General features: G+C 39.3%; 1 protein-coding gene and 2 long non-coding RNA genes across 3 annotated transcripts; 2 read left to right on the forward strand and 1 right to left on the reverse strand.

The window, feature by feature from the left end:
• Positions 1 to 26: 26 nt before the first annotated feature.
• On the forward strand, positions 27 to 1,053 carry LOC113018437 (uncharacterized). Its single transcript, XR_003271793.2, has 3 exons — positions 27 to 177; positions 711 to 794; positions 915 to 1,053. It is a non-coding gene; the product is annotated as an uncharacterized LOC113018437 (long non-coding RNA).
• Positions 344 to 25,207, reverse strand: LOC113018435 (vascular cell adhesion protein 1-like). The gene is made up of 9 exons (XM_080306422.1): positions 25,108 to 25,207; positions 24,551 to 24,934; positions 22,760 to 23,065; positions 22,415 to 22,672; positions 3,743 to 4,048; positions 3,054 to 3,314; positions 1,507 to 1,594; positions 1,315 to 1,354; positions 344 to 1,143 (listed from the first exon to the last, which is right to left on the reverse strand). The coding sequence occupies exons 1-9, from the start codon at positions 25,154 to 25,156 to the stop codon at positions 895 to 897; spliced, it is 1,941 nt and encodes a 646-aa protein (XP_080162548.1). The 5' UTR covers positions 25,157 to 25,207; the 3' UTR covers positions 344 to 894.
• On the forward strand, positions 8,003 to 13,475 carry LOC145431080 (uncharacterized). The gene is made up of 3 exons (XR_013911436.1): positions 8,003 to 8,143; positions 11,986 to 12,121; positions 13,406 to 13,475. It is a non-coding gene; the product is annotated as an uncharacterized LOC145431080 (long non-coding RNA).
• Positions 25,208 to 26,197: the final 990 nt, after the last annotated feature.

A 26,197-nucleotide genomic window follows, 5' to 3' on the forward strand; every position in this document is an offset into this window, starting at 1 on the left:
ACCACTCTTTGCCAGATTCTCAGCTAACTACAGTTAGTGCAGGCCACCACTGTGTTTTGTACACTTTAATAGCAAACTACCTTGTCTCACCTTTTATCGCTCTTTCATGACTACTCACCAGATTACCAGACGCAAATCTCCACCATACTACAGTGGAGAGCTCTACCTGGATAGTAGGTAGGTAAAAGGGTCTGCACACTGACAATTACCCTACAGTACACCTGTTTGGGTTATGACAAACTTTGAAGGAGAATTCAGGCTGGACAATTCAAAACTTCAGGACAGAACACTTTAATTTGTTTTATTCATTCAAAAGATTGTTTAAAAAACCCATAGAAGTCACCTTTTTATTGTTGTATTTATTAAGAGATATGTATTACTTACAAAAAAGCCACCACACAAATAGGATTTGTAGAATATGATGGTGGACATTTAAGAGATTATACAGTGTTTAAAATCTGTTCACCTTCAATAGTTGCATAGTCTGTTTAACACTCATCGACAGCATGTTTCTGCAGAATAATTACAACTTACTAATTATATTACGTTTTGGTTTTTTTTTAAATGCAACTTGCTGCCACAAGATAGTGACATCAAAACTAAAGACAGATATTCAACATGCTCATGGAGCTGACATCCCACTTCATTCAGAAAGTTGGAGCAAGTGAAGGAGAGAGTTAAAAATCACATTGAGTTCTTTTCTCCACCAGAATACTAGCATTGATGTTTGCATTCTAAAAGCTGTCTGTGTCTACTTAAAGGAAAAGCCAGATGACCTATTAAAGAAATTCTTGGTAAGTTGGAAAAGGAACTGTTGGCAGTCACAACGACATATTTTCATGTAAATGCTCCACATTTATATTTTATTCTTCATAGACTGTAAACAGATACTTCTCATTTTTTCTTCACCTCAGCGTAGAGTTCCTCTTGGCCATTAACTCTCTGTGTTAAGCTGTTTTCTGGCTTGTTGACTTTCACCTGTGCGTACACCGTACCCTGCTGCTGCCCTCTGTCCTGCATTGAGTCAGAGGATGCTTCATATCCCAGCTTAGAGAAGCTGACCTCTCCATAATGGATGTTTTCTTCCTCTTTTTCTGTGTTATTTGCTGGCCCTTCAACAACCTGCTCTTCATGAGGTTGAATCTATTTAAAAAAACAAATAAGAAAATCTGTGATGTAGACCTGTTGAGTCCATTCTTAATCATGTTTTTAGAAATTTGAAATCATGTGACTGTGGCTGTTATAGAAATACAGAAGTAAATATTCATGGAAACAGGCAGGTAAAGTGATTGAACAAATTTAGTATCTTCTTACCTGAGTGTGTTGTATAGTTTGACGCATTGACTTTAAGCACCTGGACATAAGAGGCAATAAAATAAAATATTTTTATACTAAATATATGTATGAGTAAATCTAAGCTTGGTGGGGGAAAAAACACATTTTATTGTGCAGCTAAAATATGAGTGACAAAATATCATGTTTCCTACTGTCATGTGTGATACTTGCCAAAGAAATATTGTCAAGAAAATTAGTAAGATGGTCCCAGTGATTCCTCCAAGAACTAGTCCCAGTGTGAAGTGATCATTCTGCTCTCCTGGTACAAGATAAATATGAAACACCATGTGAGTCAAACATTGTATAATAATCTAGACACAGAAAGACAGCCATTGCTAAAGTTTTTTCACATCCTCTTTAAATTTCAGTGTAGCAATGTAACTGAGAAATAAGTAAAAGCATCCAGTCAAGAAGAAAAGGGCGCCAAGGTCTGTGCCTATAGACTGTGTTGCTTTTGATGGGAACCCAAATATAGACAAAACGAGGTGTGGAAACAAACTTAAATTTAACCAAGGGTGAGACGTTTATTTAGGCTTAACACAAGAACACAAACTAAAGAGAAAACTAGAACACAAAAGTAACCTAAACTGGAAAACTACAAGGAACCTAGAAAACTATGAAACCTGGAGAGACAAGGAAAGACAAGAATGAGTGACAACTTACAACATAAAAACAAAAGAGGGTGATGAGGGAAAAGGAAACAAACAGGGAACACGACCCTGTCAAAGTAAAACAGGAAACACTAAGGTGCAGACTTAAAACACGTGGCCAGACACCGGGCCAGGAGGAAGGAACACACAGGGGAACGAGACAGACTGGGGAAAGAGGGAAACATGGAAACAATTAAGAAAGACAAGACACAAGGAGTGTGTGTGTCTGAGAGAGAGAGAGAGAGAGAGAGAGAGAGAGAGAGAGAGAGAGAGGAAGGGAGTGAGTGACACTGAGGGAGAGAGAGACAAGATGGGCTGGGGAGAAGAAATATGATGCAGGAGACAGGGGAGACATGAAATATGAGGAGTATGTGGGAACAGGAAAGAGAGACCCAAAGGGGAACACCTACAAGAGAGAGAAACATACATGAACGGGAAGACAAATTTTCACAGGATGCAGGGATGATGGAAACGCAAAAGGAGCCTAACACAAGAAAGCATAACACAGGCAAACACGAAAATTTCAGACACAGAGTCAACTAAACTTTAGGATGACTGTAACACTAAATCGTAACCTGTCTTAAAAATGCAAAAGTCACAAAACCCCAATAACCTCAAAGCTAAAAAATAGAAAACTAAAACATGACAACACAAAGAAATCACAAATCACAATAAAATCAAAATGACTCAGAGCCATGACAAAAGAGGAGAAAAGCAAGTCATCGGTTCTTAACAGCTCTGTTAAGAAAGAAAAACAAAAACAAAATAAGGGAAAACAAAAATAAATAAACAAAGAGAAGACAACATTACCTAAAGAAATAATAACAATAATAATAATAATAATAATAATAATAATAATAATAATAATAATAATAATAATAAGTAAGACAATTTAAGGTGAATAAATATTTTCAAGTCTAACGCATGAACAACCACACATTATAGGATAAAGTACAAGATTTGAACTTCATCAAGCTAAATGTACTTCCTTCTCAACTCAATTTTAATGAATACGTCAAAAAATTATTAAAAAAACAGCTTATGAAACTTAGTGCTGAGTAATTTTACCTCCAACAGTCATGTTAATCTCTGCTGATGTCTGATTACCCAGATCATTAGTGGCCACACAGTAATAAACTCCTCCATCTGTTACATTGAAGCTGTAAATCTCTCCTTCAGATACTTTCACAGCTCCATCTCTGCTCTTCTTGAACCAGGTGAAGTTGCTGACTGGAGGTTTGGCTCTGCTGGAGCAGGTCAGCTTCACCCAGCTGCCTGCTGACATCAAACCTGATGGACTGATGGATGCTGAGGTGTCTTGAGGAGCATCTGGAGAAACAAAAATGGAAAGAATTATCCCATAAATCATGTTGGTCTCCTCAAACTTTCACACGTGTCCCTGCTGCTAGACACCTGAATAAAATTAGTAGGTCATTAGCAAGACTTGACTGAATGCTGAGGTGGCAATCCCAACCCAACTCAAGTAAATTTAAGTAAATGTCAGTGCTTGGAAAAATGTACTTCTAAAAGTAATTTTATTGCACCATGTTCATTCACTCATGTGCTGCTGTAACATGAAACAAATGGCTGAATCGCCACCTCAGCATGCAGTCAAGTTCCACATAGTCTTGCAAATGACCTACTAATTTGATTCAGGTGTGTTGCATCAGGGATACGTGGAAAGGTTTCAGGACACCAGCCCTTCGGGACTGCAGTTTGACACGTGTGTCTTCAACAACAAACTCTGATTGTCTTACATGAAACACTGAGAGTCTCTTCTGTCTCTGCTGTCTTGGTGTCTTTTCCTTGGTTCACAGGATATCTGGCAGAGCAGCTGATCTTCTTTCCATCATGTGTGTCTGACAGAGTGATGTTCTGCTGGATTTTAGTTGTAAAGCTTCCATCTGTGTTTTCCTCTATTTTGTTGTGAGAGTCTTGTTGGAGATTCCAGGTGAGTTGAGGAGGGGAGTGTGGACAGGGAGTGAGAGCTGAGCAGGTTATAGTGACAGACTCCTTCTCCTTCAGATCACCTGAGATTGTAATATTGGGCCTCCAAGGAGAATCTGTGGTTTCACATAAAATCACACTGCTCTTTGCACCACTGATTAAAATCTGCAAACCTAATGCTTTCAAAACCTGTTCTAAATTCATACTTTGATTTATAAATGTAATCAAGTCTTGAACATAAAAGTGGAGCAGACGTTATAATAAGAAACAATTTTCTGAGTGTCATGCTGGGACAATCATTACAACTTTAATACAAGATTTGCTCACGTGATATTGATTATATTCAAAAAATAGATCAAAGACTAGATAGTCAGTACTAAATGTTAGTTTAATGTTAATGTGATACATAAACAAAAAATAAACAAACAAACATACTATTACCTGTGACTGTTATTTGAAGAGGATCACAAGCTGCTGTTGCCTTGAATGTTTCACTCTCTACTCTGAAGAAGTATTTGTTTGTGTATGTGGTGGTTAAATTAGTAAACAGAGTGGTGCAGTCTCCCTGACTCAGGTTTCCAGTAATACTCATTGGATAGATGCTAACTGCTCCACTACTGTTGAAGAGCACATTGTTTGCCTCGTTGGCAAATTCGGGATTATTTTTAATCCACACTCCAAAAATTTCACTTTTGCTGTTAAATTTCTGTTCTTCTTTGGGTCTGAACCTACATGGGATTTGCAAACAAGATCCACTCAGTGCTTCCAGCTGCTTTGGTGCAGTTATGAAAAGGTCTGCTTTATAGGAATAACCAGCCAAAGCACCTGTAAATACAATTTAATGATTAATCCATTCACATATCAGTATTAAACAAAATAACTACATGTTTTTCTACTCCCAAACAAAACTCTCATCTCTGATTAAACTATTTGCTACACTTTAGTTAGCGTGAAATTTTTTTTTGCATATTTCCATTTTAAATTAAACATTTAGCTGATATTCCAGAGATGGTAGGAACATTTCCACCACCATCTGCTGTTTGGATGTAAGATGGAAATCTTCATAATCAGAGTTTCAAAAACTGTCTAGTGTAATGCTTGAAAGTGCCACCAAAGTTTTTTGTTCCTTAGGTGTTAACATTTTGTACAAAAACATTTTAATTTAAAGTCAGTACAAAAAGTAGGTCTATGTTCACTCTGTTAGTAAATGAAGTTTACGTTGTAAAATAACTCCAATAATGACTTTGAAATACTGAAATACTCACCTGAAACAAACAGGACAATCAGTAACATGCTGACTGTCTCCATGTTCACACACAGACTACTCTACTGCCTGGATTAAAAAAAGACAATTTCATGTACGGAGCTCTAACACTGTACTTAATATTTTTAAAGCTGTTTTATCATAAAAATGTTCCTTCTTCATTTATACAGATCTTGTTTTTATTTTCTTGTAGGATTTTGCTTTGAAACATGGTGAAATATAAAAAATGTAACACAAAGCAGTTCATATAAAACTTGAACATCAGTAAGTAAGATTACTTTACATGTGCCTGTCAGTGCAATGAAAGAAAAGTAAAAAGTTATTGAATAAAAGCAATAAAATGTTTCCTTACCAAACAATCCCAAGTGTAGAATTATTGTTTTGCAGTTTTAGAAGAATTACAGTGGACCGTGTCGCCCAGCTGATGTTGGAAAGAAGGAAGTACAGAAAGAGAACTTGTTTAAGAAAGTGCAATAAAGTCAGTTTATCACAAAGCTGCTGGAGGCGTCACTCGATGCCTCTGACAAAAACTCTTCAGTTCTGCTTTTCTACAAGTAGGCTACTTACATTTACATGTATCTTTTAGCAAATCTGCAGTGACTGCATCAGCACTAAAATTAATCACAAAGTGTGGGAAAGAGCACAGTAACACTACAATTTGGTTGTTGAGCAGCAACACCAGGCATTTGATTTCTGGCACATAAGTTTAGTTGTGGAAAAATCTTATTTTATATCTGAGCTCAATAAATGTTAAGCCATTTTTAATTTAGCCATGTTGTAATGAGGCCACAAATGTAAATTTGGATTTGGGAAATATTAATTATTATGATACATGATAAATATAAACTATTAAATCCCCCCATCTAATGAACTAACATGTATCTATAGATATAGATACATGTATAGATACACTAAATGACAAATACTTTCTAATTTTACTGGTCAAAATGCAAAACCCTAATCAGTCCATCTAGTAGATTATTTAATAAAACATTATGGTACAAATATTACAAATTGTTCATCTGAATTAGTTTATTCCCAAAATCAGATCTCAGTGAATACACGTACTGGCTTGCTGTCGTAATGATCGTTTAAGTGGTCCAGTCTACTTAAGATCAAAGTGGGCCATATGTGGCCTGTGAGGTAAAATGAGTTTGACACACCTGATGTAGAGTTCTTCATGGAATTGGTTTCCATGTTCAAGGAGCTTCATGGGTTCATCACCAAGCACAATGCAAAGCATAGACTACAGTGGCATAAAGCACACCAGCACTGGACTCAATGCAATGGAGACGTGTTCACTGGAGTGATGACCTTTGACGTTTACCAGGATTTGCTCATTCAGTGCTGTTCTGCTTGTCTTGTGGCCTGTTGATATCCAGCTTTAATAGTAGTTGTTAATGGAAGATCGCTGAGCTAACAGGTGCTTTACAGTCAGGGTGGAAACTGGTCTTCTGCTCAATCACACGTCTCACATGTGTTACACGTCATGCATGTCATTGGTTCTGCTATTATAGTACAGATACAGTGACTTAAAATGGACAGCAGATCTGTGATGGGCCCTTAGCTGGGCCTTGGCTGGTCTTTGAACTTAATAACATCTCTTCTAGTGACATCAAAGAACAACTCAGTCTGAAACTAAGAACATGTATTCTTCAGTGTGATCTATGTGTACAGTACAGTTGTAAATTTTATAAAGTTTCAATTCACACGTATCCATAAAAGACCCAAAGTTCTTCACAAAGAAAAAACAAAAACAGGTTATTGGAGTATTTTATAGATTTAGTGACAATTAAAGCCTAAAATACTCTTTTCATAAACACTACAAAGAACACTTGTGACACTCACAGTGCAGCTCTGGTGAAGCCTACTTCTTACTTATTCAATTTGATTGATCGGCCAGGAAGCCAAGAACCCACGCATGCACTGGTTTATGACTAAAGAATTACGGCAGATCTTTCAAAAATTGCACGAACAATGGAAGACCTGCATCTAATTTATTATGAAATTGTAGCTCTACACATAGCCATTTGAGAAAGAAATACTTTGGTTCCTCTATTGCGTAGTGTTTTCTTGAGATTGCAGAATAAAATGAAAGAGAATTACAATAAAACATATAAACTAGATGCTCCCAATGTCAGAAAAAAGTAGTAATGAAACACCCAGAAGACTAAAACAACGTAAAAGTAGAGTCAGTCTTGTCCTTCCTGATTATGTTCAGCAAAAGAGGAAGTCACTGTGACAGTCTAAATCTTCACCCTTAAATATTTGTTTTTTCTGTCACTCACTCAAAGCTTGTAAGTTTAACCTTAGAAATTTAAGGACAACTAAACAGCAGGTACAGACAGAGTACACGCTGTTTAGGAAAGTGCAGTTTTCTTGCATGCAAAGTAAAATATGTTCTTATAAATTAAGAACATACGAACAAGAAATTCAGTTGCTCTGTGACAGATTCACAGCCTCTGTCTCACGCTATCTCCCCCTATTCTAACTTTGATAGGCTGCACTGCCCAGCTGGCTGCATTTATAAAATCAAACTTCCAGTGTTAAAGCTGAAGAGAAAAATTTCAATCTTTGTGTGTACATCAGCTTCAGTACTAACCAGTGTCACAGCAAAGCATTTACTGTGGTATTATGTGGTTGGTTTGATCTACCATATCTATGTTTTCCATCCTGCAGTGTTTTGCTTAATGATATGCTTTTAGCTTCTACACTGTAAAAAAAATCCGTAAAAATACAGTACAATCTACTGTATAAACGTGAAGGAATTTTCCGTATTAGTCATTTACAGGTATTTTTATGTATTTCTCAACTACTGCAATGCATTGTGGGAAAAAGAACCTGAAAAGGAGGGAAAAGTAAGCGCAAGAGCAGCCATTAGGCTTCTTTCAGGCTTCATCTGGATTTTGGATTCTGAAGTTGGAGAAACTGCCTTCAAATTTCTGTGGTAAGTATTAAAACTCATGTTTCGTTTTATTAAAATAATGTTTTTCAAAAGACTCCGTGTTTTTATTTAGAAAGAATTGTTAATTTATTTGTTAACTGGTTTCGGCTGTCTCCAGACAAGTCAGGAATATTTTGCTGACTCATTTTTTAAAATAATTGTTATTTAGGTTTAACATGACTTAAGCTTTATTTTAGTTAATGTTAAAATAATTTTTACTGTGATACCACCAGTTTTGCCCTTCAGTGGCTGAACCAGTTTTCATAAATATTATAGTTAGCTGTCTGTGTCTCTCTGGGTATTACACAGCTGTGACTGCTAACTAGCTAATTAGCGAAAGTCAGCGATGTGGATAACTGGGAAAGTGAGAACTTCATGGTTCTAGAAATTATTCTAGGACTCTAATAAGTACTGTATCAATACCTGTGTTTTACAGTTGGCTCTACTGTACACTTTAAAGGGTTTCAGGCAAAGTTACACTAACCCTAGTTTAAGCCTCAGACCTTCCTGGCTGACGCTAGCAAATGCTAAAGTTAGCCTCTGATTTGGGCTGCTAAATCAGAATCAGAATCAGAATCAGAATGGGTTTATTGCCAGATGTTGAGGTTTACAACATTAGGAATTTGCTGCGGTGCTTCAGTGCAAACAATAAGAATTAAAGTGCTATGTAGAAAGAAAGATATGTGCATGAGATATACATGAGATATATACATGAGAATAAGAATTAAGAGTGCTACGTAGAAAGATATATACATGAGTGCAGGTGGTGATCAGTGCCAGACATGAAATGATGCAGTGACACAGCGTAGGGTCATGTGTTCGTGGCGGGGACAGTCATGTGGTTATTGTTCATGTGTCCAACAGCAGAGGGGAAGAAACTGTTCTTGTGGCGAGAGGTTCTGGTGCGAATGGACCGGAGCCTCCTGCCTGAGGGGAGCAGGTCAAACAGACTGTGTCCAGGGTGAGAAGGGTCAGCTGAGATCCGGGCTGCACGCCGCAGTGTCCTGGAGGTGTACAGGTCCTGCAGAGATGGGAGTCTGCAGCCAATCACCTTCTCAGCAGAGCGCACAACACACTGCAGTCTCTGTTTGTCCCTGATAGTGGCTCCAGCGTACCACACGGTGATGGAGGAGGTGAGGATGGACTCGATGATTGCAGTGTAGAATTGCATCATCGTCCGTGTTGGCAGGTTGAATTTCTTCAGCTGCCTCAGGAAGTACATCCTCTGCTGGGCTTTCTTGATGACGGAGGTGATGGTGGGCTCCCACTTCAGGTCCTGGGTGATGGTGGTACCCAGGAAGCGGAATGAGTCCACAGAGGTGATGGGGGTGTCAGTCAGGATGATGGGGGGGAGTGGGGCTGTGTGCTTCCTGAAGTCCACAATAATCTCCACTGTCTTCTGGGCATTCAGCACCAGGTTGTTGTGGCTGCACCAGGACACCAGACGTTCAACCTCCCTCCTGTAGGCAGACTCATCCCCGTCAGAGATGAGCCCAATGACGGTGGTGTCATCTGCGAACTTGATTAGCTTGACAGACTGGTGGGTGGAGGTGCAGCAGTTGGTGTACAGGGAGAAGAGCAGAGGAGAAAGAACACAGCCCTGAGGGGAGCCGGTGCTGATGGTCCGGGAGTCCGAGACATTCTTCCCCAGCCTCACATGCTGCTTCCTGTCCGTCAGGAAGTCAGTGATCCACCGGCAGATGGGATCAGGCACGTTCATCTGGGAAAGCTTGTCTCGGAGATGGTCTGGAAGGATGGTGTTGAAGGCAGAGCTGAAGTCCACAAACAGGATCCTGGCGTAGGTTCCTGGGGAGTCCAGATGCTGCAGGATGAAGTGTAGGGCCATGTTGATGGCGTCATCTACAGACCTGTTGGCTCTATATGCAAACTGCAGGGGGTCCAGGAGGGGGGCCGTGAGGGTCTTGAGATGGGAGAGAACTAGGCGCTCAAATGACTTCATGACCACAGATGTCAGAGCCACGGGTCTGTAGTCATTTAGTCCAGTGATCCTAGGTTTCTTGGGGACAGGGATTATGGTAGAGGACTTGAAGCAGGCAGGCACATGACATGCCTGCAGTGAGGAGTTGAAGATGCCAGAAAACACTGGGGCCAGCTCGTTTGCACAGTGTCTGAGGGTGGCAGGAGACACACCGTCTGGGCCGGGAGCTTTCCGAGCATTCAGATTCTTAAACTGCTTCCTCACATCTGCTTCATGAATATGAAGAGTTGTGGTCGGAGGAGGTGGTGTGAAATCCTCTTTTGTGTGGGGTGAGGAGGGGGGTGTTGTAGGTGAACAGTTTGAAGGTGGTGATGGCTCTATGGAGGGGGGAGAGGTGGGGGAATGAGTGTCCAAAGTGCCTCTATTGTTGGGGTCGTTGGAGGTGTGAAGGCTGCCTGATGGCTCGTCAAAACGACAGTAGAAGTCGTTGAGGGTGTTGGCTAAGAGCAAGTCGTCAGTGGAGTGGGGGGTTTTAGGCTTGTAGTTTGTAATATTCCTAAAACCTTTCCACACAGAGGCCGAGTCATTCTCTGAGATCTGCTGCTGCATCTTCTCAGAGTTCTGATGTTTGGCAATGTCCACTTCCTTAGTGAACTTGTACTTGGCCTCTCTGTAGCAGTCCCTGTCTCCGCTTCTGAACGCCTTACTCTTTTCCAGCCACAGCTTTTTGAGTTTAGGGGTAAACCAGGGTTTGTCATTGTTATAACTCACCCTGGTGCGTTTTAGCTAGCTGACCAGCATAGATTATTTCGGTGGTTAACAGACTGTAGTGGTAAAATTATTGAAAGTATAGTTTCACCTCAGCACATTTACAATTACAGTATGTCTATTTTGTAGCACATAGAAATGTTTAGTTAATATTTACAGACAGACACATTTTCCCTGTAACTGTGTTTTTACTCCAACATTTGTTGAAAATGTAATTTATGAAATGCTGAGCAGCATTTCTTGTATGTGGAATATTTTTGTCACCCCACTGTGCTAATGTGATTAAATACTAAAAATTATTACTAAAAAAATTCAATAATAAATCAATAATAACTATTTCTTGATTGAACTATAATGGTTTTTTTTTTTTTTTTTTTTTTTTGCCTGTCCCATTTGGTTCTTTAGCCATCAGAATTGTTGTCTGAAGACCAACAAGGATACCCAATGGATTTACTTTGCCAAATGGATCATCGTGGCATTGCCGTATTGGTCCATTTGGTCGATCTTTGTTTTTATTATTTATTATATTTTATTTTCAGATGTTACAGACGGGACAGACATGAGTGAGGGATAGGAAAGGGAGAAAGAAAGAGGAAGGAAAGGAAAAACAGAAGGGGAGAGGGACAGTGAGAAAGGGGGGGAGAAAAAAAATAAAAATCTCCTGGATCACCTGTTGAGAGAAGAATAGAAAACAAGCAGAAAAAAAACAAAGCAACATACTAAACACAACACCATCGCATTAATCTAGCTAAGTGTAAACAGCAGTAAATACTAAATATTCAATGTTGTTGCAGCACGCAGGACAGATGTGCTTCGAAGTAGCAGCCAAGAAAGGTGTAATTTGGGTCTACGAGCAGTGAACACCCGTGTGCATACCTGTGTGGATCAGCGCGCTTGTATTCCAAAGGTTGAACTATAATGTAAGCGCAGTGCTGGTGTGCAGGGGCTCTATATGCCTTGTCTATATCAAGCTTTTAGCCAAATATAAGCAGAGATATTTGTATCTTTCTTAAAAATCCAGATCCTTACAGATTATTTGAGAAATGGATCAACAGCTAACACTACTTGAAGCACTTTAAGTCCTGCAGTGGAAAAATATCCCTTATTTCACCTTTGATCACACACTTTGGTTTTCCAGTGCAGAGCAATGGCCAAGAAAAGGAAAGACTTCCCCGAGTGGAAAAAAAAGATGAAGATACAAGCTGGTGATGATCCAGAGCAGCTGGTCTCAGGAAATGAAGAAAAACCCTGATCACCTTCTCTACAAACACAAGGTGAGTTTAATGTTGTGGTTGATTTAGTTTTTCAAGGTATGTATGTTACTTTAATTATAAACTGCTTTTGTTGCAACAGAATGGTGTTATGTGTATGCAACTCTACGTGAATTATAATCCTTTGTAGGGCTGCGTGATATGACCAAAATCTCATATCCCAATATAAGACGTATCTCTCCTGATAACGATATATATCACAAAATAGTGCATTTTCTGTAAATTCTGTGATTCTCGGGCAACTCGACTTATGTGAAATGTTTTCAGTTGGGTGTCGTGTACCTGGAGTCGAGTGTTTTGACCGATGCATGAAACTATACATTTTTAGACATGAGTTTAAATGGCCGCCATTTTCTTTCTGAGTATTTATTACACGGCGTGCTGCAAGGAAAAGCCTGTTCTAACGTTTGAGTCTAAGGATTATTTTGAGCACCTGACGACTCTTTTTTGCTTTTCATTCGTAAACTCTCTCGAAACTCTTTCATGTGATTCTTGTGTAGGTGGTTAAAGAGGTTTGTCGTGTTCGAGTGGTGGTGGGGACCAGTTTGTGGCATAATTTGCATAGTACAGTTTTCTGGGGCGTGTCAGACTTTTCATAACCAAACCATGTCCATGCTACAGAGGTAGCCCCTCATTTAACAATAAGGTCCTTGATTTCTTTTGACTGGTCCTTCTGGTTCTGCCTCATCCTTGCTGGCCATGCTGGTATTCTCTGTGCCTTCATCTGCGTGGTGACTGTAAGCGCCATTTATAGTTACTTGATGTTTTTGTTTGAGGTCATTTGTTTGATGCATATTCTGAAATTTTATGTTTGAGAATAATGTATATCATTTCAGTTTAGTTTGAAAAGTCTCAACAGAAACTTGAGCTTTATTGTGAAAGGTTTATGTGGAAAATAAACAAGCGGACGGCGGAGCCACACGATGGTTTTATCCTCATTGTTGGTAACGAAAGTACGCGTAAAAACAGTCACTTGTCCGTCCATAGTGTGGTTATTTTAAGTATAAGAGAAGGAGAGAACTTTAAGAAATTAATATAGCCACTACAGTGACCATCAAAACCATGAAAAAAATATTGCCGTAAACAGTTTATTTTGCAACACCACAAAACAAAGAATAGTGTATAATATGAAACGATAGACATTTTTATATCGTAATCTGATATATATCGTCATATCGCACAGCCCTAATCCTTTTTTTGTTTATGTTGTTTATGCTCTAGGTAAAAAAAAATTATAAAAATACAAACTTTTTAAAAATGTCTTGTTGTTTCTCTTTTTTTCCTCAGAATAAATTGCGACTAGTCTCAATGGCTGACACGGAGGAGCAACACAGCGACACGTTAACTCCGACTGCTGCAGTTCCTGTATGAACTGAGCAACTCTTAAAATCCAAGGAAAAGCTGTGTGTATTTTACTTAAAGCTCAGATGGACCTTGATGTACTAACATGCAGGCTGCATTCAGGACTTTGTCACACTGTTATATGAAGAGCGGTAACACGTAACACCTTTGTCACGTGGTGTGAGCAGAATCATCTGCAGCTCAACGTGGCAAAGACCAAGGAACTGATCGTGGACTTCAGGAAGACCAGGAAACACTTGACCCCTGTTTCAATCCAGGGGGTCAGTGTTGACATTGTGGAGGACTATAAATACCTTGGAGTACACATTGACAATAAACTGGACTGGGCTAAAAACACCACAGCACTTTACAGGAAGGGCCAGAGTCGTCTCTATTTTTTGAGGCGACTGAGGTCCTTCAACATCTGCCAGAAAATGCTGAGGATTTTCTATGAGTCTGTGGTGGCCAGTGCGATCCTCTATGCTGTTGCATGCTGGGGGAGCAGGCTGAGGGTCGCAGATGCCAACAGACTTAATAAACTGATCCGTAAGGCCAGCAATGTTGTGGGGATGGAGCTGGACTCCCTCAAGGTGGTGTCGGAGAGGCGGATGCTGTCCAAGATAAAGACAATGTTGGATAACACCTCCCACCCACTCCATGACATGTTGGTCAGTCACAGGAGCTCGTTCAGTGAGAGACTGAGATTACCGAAAAGCACCACTGAACGACACAGGAAATCATTCCTGCCTGTGGCCATCTCCCTGTACAACACATCCACTTAACACACTGTTTGCTGCTACAACTACACATGTTTCTTTTCCAAATATTTATTTATAAGTGACTTATGTATGTATGTATGTATGTATGTATGTATGTATATATATGTATATATTGTACTATTCTTAGTTAGCGTATTGTCTGTCTTGTCTTAATGTTGGTTTAAAATGGAGCACTGTAACAAAAAATAATTTCCCCCAGGGATCAATAAAGTATTCTGATTCTGATTCTGATTCTGAAGACTTTGTAGTAATTTGTCTTACTATTGTCTTATTTGTTGTGATTTAGGGTCTGTGCGCACAAGCAGAGGTTTTTGTTTGTAACTGTAACCTCGTTTTCAGAGCCTTGTCTAACATTTAATGGTCATGAAATATGTCAGACTTTTTCCTCTACTTAACCAGCTTAGAGAATTTGAACACCGTGGAGAAAAAGGTGTGCATTAAGGATTTTGAACTATGATGTTTAAGTGTTGTCACTGCTGAGGATTCGTGGACACAGATCCTTATTCACTATGCTGCTGTTTACAGTTTAACTTTTCATCAGAACAAGCACTTCTAATTATACTTTGCTCCTCACTGACAAAACAAGTCCCGTAAATACACTTTTATCTTTGTTTGGGACAGTAATCTGTCTTAATTTATTATGTGTTGTAGTTATCATATGGGGAAAAGTCCTGTGGTTATCCATCAGTCCTGTTCGAATAAACCCAAAGTTCAGGAACATCTTCTTTAGATCTGTTCAGTTGTATTCATGTGGCACCACTTAAACAGTCAACAAATTTTGACTCAAGTATGTTATATTGTAAGGTAAAGAGCCCAAAGAGTTAATCTCAGACAAATGTTCACACAAATGTGAATTACATTCACTTCATTAATGAAGTGAATGCAATTCAGTAATCAAAGGTGTTTGGCTATAACTGACTACATGTGTATACTGTATCATAAGTGGACAGAGATGGATGTAAACCACACCTTAACCATTTGGCTGAGGCAAAACTACCACAAGGCAGTGATTCTAACTCAAAGGTACTCTGGATATTATTAAATGTGAACATGTCGTTAAATATGACATTTTTTGTTTGTCAGGTGTCCTGTTTGAAGAAAACACTTGGTAGCCACTTGAATGAATGTAAATAAACACATTTACATGAGGGCAACCTGATTTCAAGGAAATAAAAATGCTCAAATTTGAAAGCTTGTGAGTTATTTTGTTCATGTATCAGCTGTTTAGTAGTTTTATGACAAGATGGATGCTGTCATTATATTTTAGTATAGTGTTTGAGTTAAGGAGAATAAAAGAATATTTAACATTAATTGTACCAATGTTGTTGTGTACGAAGCACAAATTAATTTAAGTTTTAATTTATGAATTTTTGAGTACATGGTGTACTAGGTTGTAATTGCATAGAAATGTACGTTTAAGGATATAAAGAACTATATTTAATGAGTTACAGTGAAAAGAAGTGCTTGGAAATAGTAATATAAACAGAAATTTCAATTTTTCTATTAACGGAAAATATCAGTTAATGATACAGAAAATATACTGTGAATAAACGGAATTTTCTGTTTTATAGCTGAAGGAAATGTCCGTAAATAGTACAGAGAGTATACTGTAAATCTACAGAATTTTCCGTTTTATCATTTACAGAAAGGTCCGTCAAACCTCCGTAAAAAGACAAAAAATGTACTGGCAGAAAATTACCAGGACATTTTCTGTTTTTCTACGGAATATTTTTTTACAGTGTAGTCAGTATTAAGTCATTACAATTTTATTTATACAGTGTCAAATCACAAAAAACAGTCGCCTCAAGATACTTTACATTGTAAGGTAGATCCTAAATTAATACATACAGAGAAAAACCAAAATAATAATTTAACCCCCTATGAGCAAACACATTTGAGAGAGTCTGATACTGTCACGGTTCTGGGTCCGTTGGACCCAGTATTTTCAGTTTTTTATGTTTTGGTTCACTTTTGCATCATGGATTATTCTTTGTTTCTCTGGTACCTTGTGTTTCAGTTATCTTGGTGTTTTGGATTGTTTCTCATTCTCTTGTTGTGATTATTATTATTATTATTATTATTATTATTATTATTATTATTATTAGTTTCATGTTTCTATTATCCATGTTTTAGGAATGGTGGTTTCATGTATAGTTCAGTTCCATGTTTCATTTTCTGTCTCTGTGTTGAGTCCATGTCTCTGAGTTGTGATTCATGTTTCCTGTTTTATTGTGAAAGTCTTTGTCTTATGTTAGTGTGTGCAGCTTTGTTCCCCATGTCTCGTTAGCCCTGATCTCTCCCAGCTGTGTCTCCCTTCTGTGGCCCATTTCCTCATTACTACCCTGTGTATTTAAGCCCTGTGTTTTCCCATGCCCAGTGTCGTGTCGTACCCACAGATTATGCCTGTGTGTCCTTGGTCTCAGTGTTCCATCCTCACTTCATGTTTGTTTTCCTGCCAGCAATAAAGCTGAGGTTTTTGAGTTACATTCCGTTTTCCGAGTCCTGCATTTGGATCCTCATCTCTGCCTGCCCGCACACAGAGCCCTGACAGATACATTTATTAACAAAGTGCTCAATTTTTACATACTGAAATTATATTTCAAACAGCACCAGGCCATAAAAGGGTTAATCATCAGTAAATGTCTAAGCTGTAACTTAAGATCAGCAAACAATATGTGTTTCATTGCAATGCAAATGATCACACCAAAGCTTTGAAGGAACTACATTCAGTTCACATGTACATACTCTGCAAACAAGTTAGGCATCAGTACTCGAGTAAAATTAGAAATGTAAAATTAGAAATGTATATCACATGAAGCAGATTTTGAAGGAAGTGATGAAAATAGTAGAAGTTACTCTGCTCTTACAAGAGCAGCACCCAGATGTTTTGATGTGATTGCCCTACATGGCTAAGCTGAAGGACAACAAAGAGTCACTGCTGAACACAAAAAATGTCCATTAAAAAAATTTCCACTCACAATATGAATGTCAATATTACAAAAATCAGTGTAGCCAGTGTATTTAAACCCTCAGTTTCCACCAGTTCCTTGTCGTGTCATTGTAGATATTATGTTGTCGTTCCCACATGTTGTCAGTTGTTCAGCCAGCCATTCAGTCTTTCAGTCAGTCAGTCCTGTCGTTCCTGCTCTGTTCTTTCACTCGCTCCAGTAAAACATCATCATTCTACACCGTGAATCCAGTGTTTGGGTCATCTCTTCCTCGCCTCCACACACAACCTCTGACACAGTCATAAATCTTAAAAGGCTGTACCTACAACCAGATCAAAGTTTTCCATGCTGTTGGTTTAAATCTCAACACATTCGTGCATAAACTATGTGACCACATTGAAATGTCCAAAGACAAAAAAGCACCATCACCACCCTCAATCAGTAAATAAACTGTTATTATAGTAAGTTATATTCATAAAACCCACAGATCCTTTACCCAGAAAACTGGCACCACACCCAGCTTCCATAAATCATTGCTCTGCTAGTCAAAAGGCAGATACACCACTCCTTTACAACACACACCAAATCATTCCACAAAAATTCCATCTTTGTCCTTCATCTTTCAGTGTACCAAGGTATATGCAGCAACCAATTACTTTACGTGTGTCTGCAACCAAACCTCCTCGTTTTCACTCCCAGCACTGGACAGTCTTGCGTCAGTTGTTCTCAATAGGTCACATGATAGGGTGAGGCAGGGTCTCTTTGACTGTTATAAGTAATTACCTAGCAGTGTCCAACATTTGAAACATGGAGAGTTTGAAGACAAAATAAATTTCTTACCCACTTATTTAGATAAGAAAAAGACATCCAGCACTTCACATCACAAAATACGGAGTAAACCTTCAGCACAAATTATATTAAATATCACACAAAAACACTTTAAATTAAGTAAACATATTTTATTGAACACAAATTTACATGTTTTGATGCCAGCTTGCCTGCAGCCATTTAAATTACCTGTGACAAACTTTTTCATTTCAACATGTCTACAATGTAAATAATAAATCATTCAAGAGCACACACAACATGCAAATACTGTATGAGCACGATGAAAGCTAAAATAAGTTTGTAAGTGGAGGTTTCTAGTCATCTGCAGAAATGTCTCAACTGTCATGTAAAGTAGTTCCTTATTGGAGTGCTGCAACATCTATTTACACGTATTTAAGAAAAATCTAAACAAAAAAGTCGACTGAAAACAGCCGTGTGAGATTAAAGCTGAACATAAAAAGCTGCAGGATTTTGTTTAAGTAACTACTTAAGAACAACACTAAACCGGAAAAATGACATTTGTATGTGCAGGTTCTGTGTGTGTTTCTTTAATACACTGTGTTAATGTAATGTTACTTTTTTCTTCACCTGAGTGTAGAGTTCCTCTTGGCCGTGAGCGCACTCTGTGTTTTCGTGCTTTTTGACTTTCACCTGTGTGTACACCGTATCCTGCTGCTGTCCTCTGTACTGCACTGAGTCAGTGGATGCTTCATATCTCAGCACAGAGAAGTTGATCTCTCCATAATGGATGTTTTCTTCTTCTCCTTCTGATTTACTTGCTGGCTCTTCACTCACGTTTCTGGGGTTCCTGCTTGAAAATCAAATAGCCAAAATGAATAGAGTATCTTTCTGCTATTACAAACGCTGTGTAAACAATCTTGGTATCAAAATATAGCTAAACCTTGTAAACCTTGTTCATGAGCTGTTTAAGTATCAGAGTCAGAGTCAGAGACACTTTATTTATCCCCAAGGGGCAGTTAAGATAGATGATACCTTGCCGACCGTACATACAATACACAAACATCACACTGGCAAGACAGGTCAGGCTAGGTAGCACTGGCCACATGAGCAGCGACCTGGAACCAAAACAATGGAAAATGCACAACATGAGGAAAGACGAGGAGAAAAAAGAACTCCGCCCAGACTGAGCTCCAACGAGGAGATCAGTTTGAGAACAGAAAAAAAGCCCACCTCAGCACATAGCACATAAATCATCACATCTCACAACATAGAAGACATAAGCTTCGAAGGCATTTGGAGGGGGTGGGGGGGTAAGTGTAGGTCTGTGTCAGAGTACATGCATATGTGTGCGTGTGTGTGTCTGTTCCGTGTTCAGCCGAGAGAAAGTGTCCCTTCACTTGGTTGGGAAAAAGTCAACAATCTTCGGTCGACGCAGGTAGCCTTGAAGGAGGAGGGAGAGAGTCACAACATAGTCTTGTTATCTAAGGAAGAACTTTGTTATTCCCGTCAGCTTTTGCCTTGAGCATCCAGCTGGCACCAGGGGGGCCGCATGAGATGGAGATGGTAGTTGTTTTGGTTAGTGCGAAGAAACTGCTTCCAATTTTACAGTTGGTCTAATGTCTGTCACTGGTCACCAGGTCTCTCAGATCCTGTTGTTCTTCTCCAAGATCTTATCCATATTGCAAAGCCGTGAACTTCTTGAAGATCTTCCCATATGGTGTTCAATAAACACAGTCTGAGTACTCACAGCTTGCACATCGTCAATCATGTCGGCCAGCCTAATGCAGGTTTTGAATAGCTGTAACTAGGGATGGGTATCGTTTAGGTTTTATCCGATACCGGTGCCAAACCGGTACTTTTGAAACGGTGCCGGTGCTTAAACGGTGCTCAAACCGGTGCTTAAAGAATGGAGAACACAAAATTGGTCCAAAAACCTCTCATGTTCAGCTGTTTTTTTGTAAAAAGATAACAATGTTAGCCTTTTCTGCAGCTATGGGGCATATATGGTATCACTCTTGGCTGGAAGCAGTGCTTAAACAATGGAAAAAACACAAACTTTGTCCAAAAACCTCTCATGTTTAACTGTTTTCCACTTTTTCTTTGGTCATTTTAGCCTTTTTGGCCAGGGTGAAGGGAGTATCTGCCATCAAACAAGAAGACAGCTGCATGTAGCTACGACGGTGTTTGCTAGTTCACCTTACATGCATTAATATAATAACGTGGTTAGCCTACTCAACGTAAATTACACATGAACAACATTAAGATACTCACGCAGAGAAGAACGGCTGCTGCTGCATCATCATCCTCATCATTTCTGCTACACTGGCAGGGCTAGGGGCCAGGACTCTCCTCTTCGTGTTTTTGGGGATGTTGCTAACTCCGAGTCTGATAACAGGCACCACACCCGTAGTAGATGTGCTCGGTGTGAGGTCTCGCAGCAAGTTTGCATATTTTGCTGTGAAGTACAGCCACTTTTGACCGCTTGCCTTGGGCATTTTTAATCTGTAACTCTGCTCTAAAAGAACGTACGTACCTGGACCCGCCTACTATCCTCGGAAACGTAAAATGATTGGCTAGAATCAAAAGTGTATCACAGCTCAGGAAAAAAAAAGCACCGAAATAAAGCACCGAAATGTGCGCTGCTTTTCGGTCTGGTTACTACCGTTTATGTCAGAACCGGTGCCATCATGGCACCGGACACCGGTACCCATCCCTAGCTGTAACTGCTTTCTTTGTTCTTCGATAAGCCACGTCTGAGCCAGCTCTGATCAGCCAGAACTCTGTTATCATCTTTCCGAATGGTAGATGTCATTCAGTGTCCTCTATCACGGGTGTCACCAGGCACGCGACACAATCGGGTATCCGGCAGCAAACGACTCTGAAGAACAATCGGGCTCTCCTGAGTAGGGATGGGTATCCTTTAGGTTTTATCCGATACCGGTGCAAAACTGGTACTTTTGAAACGGTGCCGGTGCTTAAACGGTGCTCGAACCTGTGCTTAAACAATGGAAAACACAAACTTTGTCCTAAAACCTCTCGTGTTTAGCAGTTTTTTTTGTAAAAAGATAACAATGTTAGTCTTCTCTGCAGCTATAGGGCATATATGGTATCACTCTTGGCTGGAAGCAGTGCTTAAACATTGGAAAAACACCAACTTTGTCCAAAAACCTCTCATGTTTAACTGTTTTCCACTTTTTCTTTGGTCATTTTAGCCTTTTTGGCCAGGGTGAAGGGAGTATCTGCCATCAAACAAGAAGTCAGCCGCATGTAACTACAACGGTGTTTGCTAGTTCACCTTACATGCATTAATGTAATAACGTGGTCAGCGTACTCAACGTAAATTACACACGAATAACATTAAGCTACTGACCCAGAGAAGAACGGCTGCTGCTGCCATCATCATCCTCATCATTTCTGCTACACTGGCAGGGCTAGGGGCCAGGACTATACTCTTCGGGTTTTTGGGGGATGTTGCTAACTCCGGGTCCGATAACAGGCACCACACCCGCAGTAGATGTGTACGGTGCTCGGTCTTGCAGCAAGCTATCAAATACGATGCATTTCTCTGCTTTTAAAAAAACACTATGCGTCACCAGGTGTTTCATCAGATTCGAGGTGTTACCTCCTTTGCACAGTATCACAGTATCACCTTAAAGCACTTGTTGCAGGCTGCTGAGTTTGCATCTTTTGCTGTGAAGTACAGCCAGACTTCTGACCGCTTCGCCTTGGGCGTTTTTAATCTGTAGCTCTGCTCTAAAAGAACGTACGTACCTGGGCCCGCCTACTATCCTCGAAAAGGTAAAATGATTGGCTAGAATCCAAAGTGTATGACATCTCAGGGGAAAAAAAGCACAGAAATAAAGCACCGAAATGTGCGCAGCTTTTCGGTCTGGTTACTACCGTTTATGTCATGGCACCGGACACCGGTACCCATCCCTACTCCTGAGCCCAGGCTTTTCGTCTAGAGTAGAGTGCCAATATCCATTGAGGAACCAGTTGATCAGATCCACAATTCTTTGGGTTTTAGAGAACAAGACTGAGAAACTCTGAGGGTTAGAGTTAGACGAGATTAGACAAGGATATAGAAGCCAAGCAGGAAAGATAAGGGAGGGAGAGGGTGAGAGATCATATTTTCTGCTGTAATGTAATATTTACCAAACAAAGATAATCAGGCAGACGAGTAAGATGAACCCAAGGATTCCTCCAAGAATTAGCCATGTTGGGAAGGAGCTACCATTCTGCTCTCCTGAAAAACAAGATCAATAAGAAAAAACATTTCAGTTAAAGAGTTAAACAGAAGCCATATACGGATTCATTTTATATTTTTTATAGCTCTGTTTAGAAAAAAAGAAATAAACAAAGAGAAGACAACAGTAGATAAGATGAAGAAAAATTGGATAAGAACATGCAACACATTAGTGGTTTCGACCTAAATTTACCTCCAACAGTCACGTCAATCTCTGCTGATGTCTGATTACCCAGATCATTAGTGGCCACACAGTAATAAACTCCTCCATCTGTTACATTGAAGCTGTAAATCTCTCCTTCAGATACTTTCACAGCTCCATCTCTGCTCTTCTTGAACCAGGTGAAGTTGCTGACTGGTTTGGCTCTGCTGGAGCAGGTCAGGTTCGCCCAGCTGCCTGCTGACACCAAACCTGATGGACTGATGGATGCTGAGGTGTCTTTAGGAGCATCTGGAGAAATAAAAGAGAGAAAGTGATATCCCATATACCATGGTGTCCTGAAGGATTCAGTTCAACAACAAACTCTGATTGTCTTACATGAAACACTGAGAGTCTCTTCTGTCTTTGCTGTCTTGGTGTCGTTTTCTTGGTTCACAGGATATCTGGCAGAGCAGCTGATCTTCTTTCCATCATGTGTGTCTGACAGAGTGATGTTCTGCTGGATTTTAGTTGTAAAGCTTCCATCTGTGTTTTGCTCTATTTTGTTGTGAGAGTCTTGTTGGAGATTCCAGGTGAGTTGAGGAGGGGAGTGTGGACAGGGAGTGAGAGCTGAGCAGGTTATAGTGACAGACTCCTTCTCCTTCAGATCACCTGGGATTGTAATATTGGGCCTCCAAGGAGAATCTGTGGTTTCACATCACAAACGTATTAACACTAAAGCATACATGCAGTTTGAACTACTATGGAGTCTCAGTTTTGTCAATATAAACAACAACTGACAGTCAAATTGATTAAACCTGAAACATCACTGGTTAAAAGTGAGACATTTGATGTTTTTTGTTAATATGGACACATTTCTGCACCAAGAATTTCAAATTGTTCGTCTATAATGAAAAGAAAAAACATATCTACAAGAGGAACCACACACACAGCTGCTTTCTCTGGGCATGTTTGCAAAAAAATGAAATTTGGGTTGTTGTTACATTTACAAGAGTCCAAAGTGAAATTTGAACAAAATACTTTTATGTTTCCACGGTGAACTGAATTAAATCATCGACGATCTGCATGAAATTCAACAACTTAAAACTAGTTAATTGTATTCTTGTTGAGATGACATGATACAATTGAATAGGAGTGGTTAGTTGCCTGAACTTGTGATGTTACAAGATCACGTGAGATTTCCAACCACAGGAAAATCACTGGGGTTATGAGAGGCAGAAAAGCGTACACACTCCACATGTCTGCTGTTGCTATTGGTAAATGGACTGATTCTTATGTAGCATTTTTCTACTCTCCCAGACCATAAAGCGCTTTATACAACATGCCACACAAGCACTTTCTCAATGCTTTTAAGTGCTTTCAAACTAACATTCACACCTATTCATACTACGATGGATGCATCGGACAGCAATTTTGCCCAAGGACTTTTGGCATGCAGACTGGTGGAGCCAAAGGTTGAACCAGCAACCTTCCAATCAGCAGACGACCTGCTCTACCTCCTGAACTACAGCCACCCATATTGTGGCTTAAAGCTCAATAACTGGCAGAGCAGCCAGTCTGAGCGGCCTGTCATAGACCTGTCGAGGACAAAGACGTAAAGAAAATTCTGTATCAAACCTTGTTGGCTTTAAGTAAATGATTCTAAATTGCCCATAGGTGTGAGTGTGAGTAGAAATGGTTATCTGTCTCCATGCAACAGACTGGTGACCTGTGCAGGATGTGCTCCACCTCTCGCCCGATGACAGCTGAAATAAATCCCTGCCCCCTTGGATATCTGATAAGGAAAGGAGGAAAAGGACGGATGGAGTGACAGGTATGTTCTAAATCCATTAAATTGGAGGAAATCTGGGTATGTATTATTGGGCCTCCAAGAAGAATCTGTGGTTTCATATCACAAACATGTTAACACTAAAGAACAGTATATTACATACATGCAGTTTGAACTGCTGTGCATTCTCAGTTTGCTGAAGTAAACTAAAACTGACGTAGAAATGAAATAAATCTGAAAAAACATCTTCTTAAAAAAATTACAATAAATTTTCTCTTCTTTATCTCATATTATGTTCTTTTATAAATGTTTTGTAAATGTCTGCATTCATTAAAGAGAGTATCAGAACAAAGGTTTGTATTATTTTTTGATATAAATGGATTAAAAACTTCAGTCTTTACCTCTGACTGTTATTTGAAGAGGATCATGTTGAGCTGTTGCCTTGAATGGTTCACTCTCTACTCTGAAGAAGTATGTGTTTGTGTAGTTTGTGGTTAAATTAGTAAACAGAGTGGTGCAGTCTCTCTGACTCAGGTTCCCAGTAATACTCATTGGATAGATGCTAACTGCTCCACTACTGTTGTAGATCACATTGTTTGGATTTTTGCCAAAGTCACCATTATTTTTAATCCACACTGCAAAGATTTTTATTTTGCTGTTAAATTTCTGTTCGTCTTTGGGTGTGAAGTTACATGGGATTTGCAAACAAGATCCACTCAGTGCTTCCATCTGCTTTGGGGCAGTCATGTAGAGTGCTATCCAGGGAGGATAATCAGCCAAAGCACCTGTAAATACAGTTTCATTATTAACAAGCTGCTGTTCATTGTTTGTAAACTGTTTACATTTTCAATCACAACACAAAGCGCTGGCTCTGTGTTTCAGGTTGTTTTAAAGTGGGTGAAAGTTAAATTACAAATGAATCCAATAATGTCTTTGAATAACAGAACAATCAGCTCACCTGAAACAAAGAGAACAGTCAGTAAAATGCTGACTGTCACCATCTTCATCTGGAATCACAAAATACAAACAAACAATAAAATCAACAAAAAAGTGAATGATAATGATTTAGTTATTATTATTTATATCTGTGGTGCTGTGTGCTTTGAAAATAGCTGAAATATTAAAACAAGGTAAAATCACATGATGTGTCAGTCAGTTGACTGAAGGAAAAATAAGAAAAAGGTTAATTTATAAAGTTAATGAATACAATGAGTGAAATGTGTTTTACTGTAACATTAGGCAGTTTGTAAGGAAGTTTATAAAGACGACATGCTCTTTAAGAAAGACAAGTTCAAAATAATAAATGTGTTTCAGTTTAGAAATTTAAGAAATAAAAGCAGTAAAATGTTTCTTTACCCCACATTAGATCTGATGATTGTCTTATGAGTGAAACAAAGCAGCCTTCAGCAGAACTACTATATACTGTAAAATACAAATGGTCATCTGAGGAAGTACATGTAGAGACACCCACTGACTGTAGCGCTGCATAATGAAGTCTGTTTTGTGCCGCCTGCTTATTTCCTGTGAAAAAAGTCAGATGTTGCCCTTAAAGACATTTTTAACTTTTGGTCTGTCGAAGCCTCTGACCTTAACCTTACACAAGTGATTGAATCATTCTTAGTATGATATATATGTACAACCTGTGCCAACACAAATCATGATGATGGACTATGACAGACTGTATCTCTCTCGCTCTACACACACACGTTATCTGGACGTCCAGTATCAAGTGTTGCTTGCCTTTGACTGCTGGGCCTTGAGAGGCCATGCGTGTGCTGCTGGAGTGGTGATACTGGAAGATAGAAGTGGCAAAGCTGTGGGACCTGTTTATTCTGCTGTTTGGTAAAGTGATTCATTTATTAGTAGAAGCTTGGTAAAGGTTTTGAATTAAATTTTCTCCTTCAAGCAATGGAAACACAAAATTGAATTCAATGTAATTGTTCTGTGAGGTATTTGGCTACAGAGGATCCTTGTGGTGAATCATCAATCGTGTAGCACAGAGGTTCCCTGATGTTCCAACTTCTGGCTCGCTGATGTCATAAAATGTA

Source organism: Astatotilapia calliptera, chromosome 9, assembly GCF_964374335.1.
Source record: "Astatotilapia calliptera chromosome 9, fAstCal68.1, whole genome shotgun sequence".
NCBI classification, from domain to species: Eukaryota; Metazoa; Chordata; class Actinopteri; order Cichliformes; family Cichlidae; genus Astatotilapia; species Astatotilapia calliptera.

Coding starts and splice junctions, on each gene's coding strand:
- LOC113018435 (XM_080306422.1), bottom strand. CDS start 25,156: ATGAAGATGGTGACAGTCAGCATTTTACTGACTGTTCTCTTTGTTTCA. Junction 23,066..24,550: donor TCTTCAAATAACAGTCAGAG/GTAAAGACTGAA, acceptor GTGAAACCACAG/ATTCTCCTTGGAGGCCCAAT. Junction 22,673..22,759: donor AGAGACTCTCAGTGTTTCAT/GTAAGACAATCA, acceptor TTATTTCTCCAG/ATGCTCCTAAAGACACCTCA.